Source organism: Myotis brandtii, unplaced genomic scaffold (genome assembly GCF_000412655.1).
Source record: "Myotis brandtii unplaced genomic scaffold, ASM41265v1 scaffold397, whole genome shotgun sequence".
NCBI lineage: Eukaryota > Metazoa > Chordata > Mammalia > Chiroptera > Vespertilionidae > Myotis > Myotis brandtii.
The window spans coordinates 5,265,768-5,272,332 of record NW_005365229.1 but is presented as its reverse complement, the minus strand read 5'-3'; the positions used below and the strand labels follow the sequence as shown (position 1 = coordinate 5,272,332).

The 6,565-nt window shown below is 59.2% G+C and overlaps 1 protein-coding gene across 1 annotated transcript; it reads left to right on the top strand.

Moving 5' to 3' along the window:
- Positions 1-273: 273 nt before the first annotated feature.
- LOC102241668 (caspase-14) lies at positions 274-6,557 on the top strand. The gene is made up of 11 exons (XM_005872993.2): positions 274-781; positions 866-1,006; positions 1,093-1,288; positions 1,398-1,486; positions 2,270-2,380; positions 2,516-2,683; positions 3,230-3,452; positions 3,742-3,858; positions 4,245-4,319; positions 5,363-5,466; positions 6,018-6,557. The coding sequence occupies exons 1-11, from the start codon at positions 707-709 to the stop codon at positions 6,129-6,131; spliced, it is 1,413 nt and encodes a 470-aa protein (XP_005873055.2). The 5' UTR covers positions 274-706; the 3' UTR covers positions 6,132-6,557.
- Positions 6,558-6,565: the final 8 nt, after the last annotated feature.

Here is a 6,565-nt window from a genome sequence, read left to right as displayed (position 1 = left end):
AGGACGGGAGAGAGAAATAGAAACATCAGTGATGAGAGAGAATCATTGATCAGCTGTCTCCTGCATGCCCCACACTGGGGATCAAGCCCACAACCCGGGCATATGCCCTGACTGAGAATCGAACCGTGACCTCCTGGTTCATAGATCAATGCTCAACCACTGATCTGGGACAGACCCCTCTTCCCAGATGAAGCAACTGGGGTCTCACCATGGACAGCTGACTCCAGTTGGGGCATGGAGCAGGGGAGTTCTACCTCTGAGATAGTGCCCCTCATTCTCTGTACTTTAATGCTTGAGGCTGCTGTGTGCATGTGTGTGGGCATCTTGCATGAGTGAGTAGGGTGACAGGTGGCAGGAGTAGTGCACAAACTTCTGATGCTGATGATTGGCTCAGAAGGGAGGCACTCGGGTGTAACAAAATCAGATAAGAGGTGGCCCAGGAGCTAAGAATAGGATTGGGCACAGGCTCCTGGCTTAGGCAGGGGCATGGCAGTGCCAGCCAGGAAGTAGCCTGCTATCCCCAAGGAACAGAGCAAGGAGTGGGGCCCAGGATCCAAGGTTCCAAGGGAGGGGACAGAGTCCGGCTCAGCTCATAAACAGCTGATAGATCAGAGATCAGGGAGAGGGCAAGTACTGAGACCCAAGGCATTGGTGCTGGGGCCAGGAGGTGAGCTCTGGGCTCAGAGGAAGTGCCCAACTGGCATCCATGGCCTTCCTGGTGTCCGGGACACTGCGGGTGGCCGCGCAGATAGCAGATGCTCAAGACAGCCTGGGAAGAAAGGTAGTGGGCGGCACTGCCTGGCCCTCCTCGCTCCTGGCTCCCAGCAGAGCCCCACCCCGCCCAACTCTGGCCTTGCCTTCCCAGGGGAAGTACAGCATGCGGGGTCCAAGGGTGGCCTTGACACTCAGCAGCCCGGAGGTATCGGCCTCTACAGTGGCTATCCTGGCGAGTGTGTTCCAGACCCTGGGCTTTGAGAACTGCCAGAGGAGGGAGGCCTCGGTCCAGGTGAGCCCTACCCTGCCTCCTGCCTCCACCCTCAGCCCCACCTGGGGCCTCCCCAGACCCAGGCCTCCCTCTTACTCTTGCTCTAGGACTTCCTTGAGGAGCTGACTGGGTTCCGGGAGCAGCTGGATGCCCGCGGGGCCCCTATGGGCTGTGTCCTCGTGGCCTTGGTGGCCCCCAATGGGCAGCTGAGGCAGCCACAGAAGTTGGTTCGGGAGCTGAGTGGCTGTGAGGCCCTGCGGGGCTGCCCCAAAGTCTTCCTGCTGCTCTCAAGTGCTCCTGGGGGTGAGTGGCTGGGCAGGGACCCCTATTGTGGGGCAGAGCAGGCTGAGAGTGGGGGTGGATGGAAGGCCAAGACCTTCCCTTCAGGCCAACCTTGTACTTTTCTATCCAGCTCCCCCCAAGCCCGGGACCTTCCTCACTGGCTTGAGTGAACTCTGTGGCCGCTGTCCTCGCTGGTCCCTGCTGCAGCTGCTGACGGAGGTGGGAGCCCCAGATGGGGAGCCCAGGGAGGGGGCTGTGCCAGTCGCCTCCCCTGAGCCTGTTACCCAGATTCATTCACATGCTTCCCACCCGTTCATTCTACAATACTATTCTACAGTTCATTGTCTACACACGTGGCAGACATGGCCCCGTCTTTCACCCCCCATCCATGCCCTGCCTCACACCCACTCAGACACTCCAGCATCTTCACATCTCCATGCCTTTGCTGCAGCTGCTCCCTCTACTTGCCATGCCCTGCCTGTTGTCCCGGTAAGCCTCATACAGCCCCAGGCTGCCGGTGAGGTCCCCTCTCACACTCCCTGAGTCAACCCTTACACTTCTGCCCACTCCGGTTCACACTCATCCAGGTAGTGACTGTTCCATCAGACTGTAGGTCCCTGGAGGGCGAGGTTGGGAATGATTCCGTTCTAGTTCCAACACCCAAAGATCTCACTGGATGGTTGGGTGGCCCTGGGTGATCCTGCAAGTGAGGGGTGAGCCCAGCTCTGCTCCAGCCTGGTGCCTTTCCCTGAAAGGCAGTGGTGAATGGTATGGCCACTGTAGAACCCATGTCCAGAGAAGCGTATGACCTGGAGCCTGAAATAGAACTCTCCTTGCAGCCTCCCCCTCTTTCATGTGTCTCCTCCTCCCTGTAATGGGCAGAGGAACCCAAAGAGACCGTAGTAGCTAGGAGACTGGTCGAGTCATTCCTTGGAGCCAGGTCCTCTTCTCACCTTGCCCATGGAGCAGCCCCCTGAGGACCCTGTGGCTCCATCCCCCCAGGTCTTCTGCAGGACAGCTGGAGAGTCCTCGGGGGCCACCTACTGCCCAGTCCTTCAGAGCTCCTTGCGGGGGGCGCTGTGCCTGGGGGACATGGATCCCTGGGGGCCTGAGGTAAGGGGGCAGGAGGAGTGTTCAACCATGTGGCACAGTGGCAAGCGGGACAGAGGCTCAGGGAGACCCGAGGTGGGGGAGACAAGGAGCTGGAAGTCCTGTGACTACGTTCAATGCACCTTACCTTGTTTATAGCCAGAACCCAGCCCCGGTGCTCAGTATGACCTGTCTAGAGACAGGGCTGCCCTCTGCCTGGCCGTCATCCGGGACCGGCCTGGGGCCCAGCGTGATGTGGAGGCATTGGGGGGCCTGTGCCAGACCCTGGGCTTCGAGACCACCCTGAGGACAGACCCTACAGCCCAGGTGAGGGGAAGCCCAGAACTTCTGGTGCTACTGTAAAGAAAGGCATACCCCCACCCCGGGCCCTGGGGACTCCTCCTGGGCCTCTCCCCCGTGGGGGGCAGGAAGGGCAGCCCCAAGTCTAGCCCCCATCCTCCCTGCCGCATGCACTGGGAATCCCTGCCTCTGGAAGCCTGGGCTTCAGGGCTCCTGTGGCTTCCCGGGCTGGCTGTTTCTCTGCTCTCCTGATCAAGGCCCCAGTTGGACCCTCAGGTTTTTCCTGGAAGGGTCTCGGGTTCCTTCTCAAAGCTCATCAGCTCACTGCCCTCCCCTCATGCCTCTTAACTTTTTTGGCACCAGAGGACCAGCTTCAGAGCCAACCACATGTCTGTCACCTCCAATAAGGCCATGCCAGGCTTTGCAGCAGGGGTCAGAAGGACTTCCTTCCTGGTCCTGAAGCTGGCAGGAGGTGGGAGGGAGGGTTGGTGGGCTGGAGAAGTCTACCTGGAAGGCTTCCAGGTACTGGGAAGGCAGTGGCCCTGACCCAGGGCTCATCTCCTTGCACTCCAGGCTTTCCAGGAGGAGCTGGCCCAGTTCCAGGAGCGGCTGGACACCCGCAAGAGTCCCGTGAGCTGTGCCCTTGTGGCCCTGATGGCTCATGGGGGACCTCAGGGGCAGTTGCTGGGGGCTGATGGGAAAGAAGTGCGGCCAGAGGCACTGGTGCAGGAGCTGAGCCACTGCAGGGCCCTGCGGGGCTGTCCCAAGATTTTCCTGCTTCAGGCTTGCCGTGGGGGTGAGTGGGGTCTGGGGCCCTCCCTGGCTCCTGTCCTAGATTTCCTCACCCAGCCCACCTCCCCCAGGAAGCCTGAGCACTAGTCCTTTTCCTGCCCCCTCTCCCAGTGTCTCCTAGAGGTCAAGTTCGTGAACTCGAGCGCTTTGCCCTCAGCACTTTTCATTGAGTGCTCTGAATGTTTCCAGCCTGGCAGACCTGCCCTGGAGTTCTAGGGGCTGGGGGCTGGACCCCCGGAGGCACCTCCAGGATCTGCTGAGTGAAAGGACCTGCCTATCCTCTCCTTCCCTAGGACACAGGGATGCTGGCATGGGGCCCACAGCTCTCCCCTGGTTCTGGCGCTGGCTGCGGGCACCACCAGCCACCCCCTCCCACGCTGATGTCCTTCGGATCTATGCAGATGCCCAAGGTGGGTCTGTCTTCCTTCTGGAGCCTGGCCTTGGGCAGGGCTGGGGTGTGTGTGTGTGTGTGTGTGTGTGTGTCAGGGGCTCTGAGCTGGGGTCCTGCTGCCACCTCTGTCCTCTCTTTGCCAAGGGGATGGGAAGAAAAACCATCTGAAGCCACAAGGGCTTCTCCCCTACTTGAGCCTCAAAACAACCCTGGAGTTAAGAAGGTGAAATAGCTTTTTTGAGGTCATACAGCTGGGAAGTGGCAGGGCTGAGATTTGAACTCTAATCTGTCTTTCCTGCTCTGCACTCTTCCCGCTGCGTGTGCTGCCCTTGAGCCAGACTCAGGGAGACCCCAGGGATGGTGGAGTCCCGGGTGCTGAGTAAATGGAATTGATCCCCCTTGCAGGCAACTCTTCCGGGGGCTTCACGCCAGGGAGCTGTGACCAAGCAGACATCCTGATGGTCTATGCAGCGGCCGAGGGTAAGGGGAAGGGTCATCAAGAAGCCTCGTTCACAGGACCCAGCCTGGCGGGAGGGCTGGTGTGGCTGTAGTGGCAGCTGGGGCTTGACATGTGTGGCACAGGGGCATCCATCTGATTCCCATTAGGTCATTTTCCTTTCATGTTTATTATTATTATGTTTTTAAATGTATTTCTTTATTGATTTCAGAGAGGAAGGGAGAGGGAGAGATAGAAACATCAATGATGAGAATCATTGATTGACTGCCTCCTGCATGCCCCCTACTGGGGAATGAGCCCACAACCCGGGCATGTGCTCTTGGCCGGAATCTGGGACCCTTCAGTCCACAGGCCAACGCTCTATCCACTGAGCCAAACCGGCTAGGGCTCATGTTTATTATTTATAACTAGGGGCCCGGTGCACAGATTCGTGCACCAAGTGGGTCCCTCAGCCTGTCCTGCAGGGATTGGGCCGAAACTGGCTCTCTGACATCCTCTGAGGGGTCCCGATTGCGAGAGAGGGGTTCTTGAGTGATGCACCCAGAATCAGGCTCCCTCCTCTCTGGTTCCTGAACCGTAGCTGCCAAGTCACCACAGCTCTGCAGCTCCTGCTTTGAGCATATGCCCCCTGGTGGTCAGTGCGTGTCATAGCTACCATTCTGACAGTCGGAGGGTCGCTTAGGCTTTTATATATATAGGTAATAGTAATGCTGGTGAGCATGCGTTGCGGGCTGACTGTGCCAAGCACTGTACTGCAGCATTCCCTCCGGGCTGTACGTTTCATGAGGGCAGGGCAGTTCTGCCTGCTCAGGGCCCTTCCCAGTGCCCAGCAAATAGGATGTTCACAGTGAATGTTTGTTTAATATTGAAGTCATCATATATTCATTCGGCAAATATCGAGCAACCACTTGTTTCAGAAACAAGAAGCTCCCGCTCCCTGCCCCGTTTGCTTGCCTGACTCCCAGGGTCTTGTCTACTTGCCCCACTCCCACCATCAATAGGCCCCTGAGGATGGGAAGGCGGCTGGTCAGCCTGTCTGACGCGCTGCCCCGGTCCTCTGGCCTAGGCTGTGTAGCCTATCGGGATGAGAAGGGTTCAGACTTTATCCAGACACTGGTGGAGGTCCTCAGAGCTACCCCCGAGGGAGACCTCCTGGAGCTGCTGACTGAGGTGTGTTGGGGAATGGGGGTTGGCAATAGGGGAGAGGCCAGATTCATCCTTCTTAGCCCTGGTGTCCTGGTCACCTCCTATGCACCCCATTGGTAAGGGAGGGATCCCCCAACCTCAATGGGATGAGACGGCCGAACACATGACACCCACAGCGGTTACTAGTCATGCACTCACAGCCTGGGGGGCGTACACCCTACACCAGGCAGGGCCTCTCAGGGTTACACGCGGGAACAGAGTGAACCAGCAGGAGGAAGTGACTGGCTTGTCTGAATAGTTTTGCAAGTTGGCAGGGAACTGAAGCCCCTCGGGTGGAGGCTGGGGTGGAGTGTAGCTGGTCTGGCTGGTGGGGGAACTAGCTGGGTGGGGAACCTTTCCTGCTGGGGGGTGGGAGACATATCTGATAAGAGCAGGGGGGCTCCCGGCTAGTCCTTTGGAGCCCTATGAGGCCCAAAGATACCAAGGCAGCACTTGAAACTTTCGGCCTTACAATACACTGGGTGCCAGGCTGGGCACGAGAGGAGCTGGGCACAGGCTGAGTGTGGTCCTCGCAGGTCAATCGGCAGGTGTGTGAGCTGGATGTGCGGGGTCCGGACTGCAATGAGCGCCGCAAGGCCTGCCTGGAGATTCGCAGCTCCCTGAGGCGCCGGCTCTGCCTGCAGGCCTGACTGCAGCCACCCAGTTGTGCTGACAGAGTGGCCACACCCAGGGCCACCATGGATGGAGTCCAGCCTGTTACCTCACCTATAGATGGGGCGTCACAGCAGGTGCTGGGCTCAGCTGCAGACTTGGCCTCTGCCTTCAGGACTGTCAGAGTCCGGATTGGGCCACAGCCTGGAACAAAGCATTGCAGGTTGGCGGTGCTGTGGTGGGGAAAGCACGGCGGTGGGGGCAGCAGTGGGCAGCTCCTGGCCCAACGCCAGCTGGGAGCCTGCGGGAAAGCCATCGGAGGGGCCTCTCCCTGCAGGAGGGGCCTGGAGGCCTGATTGGGTCTGGAATTCGCAACAGCAGGACCACGTCTTCAGTCGGTGCTCAATAGCCATTGTAGCCGGATCCGGAGCCCCGCCCACACGGAGCCCGAGGGGGTGGGGGCGGGGAAGGG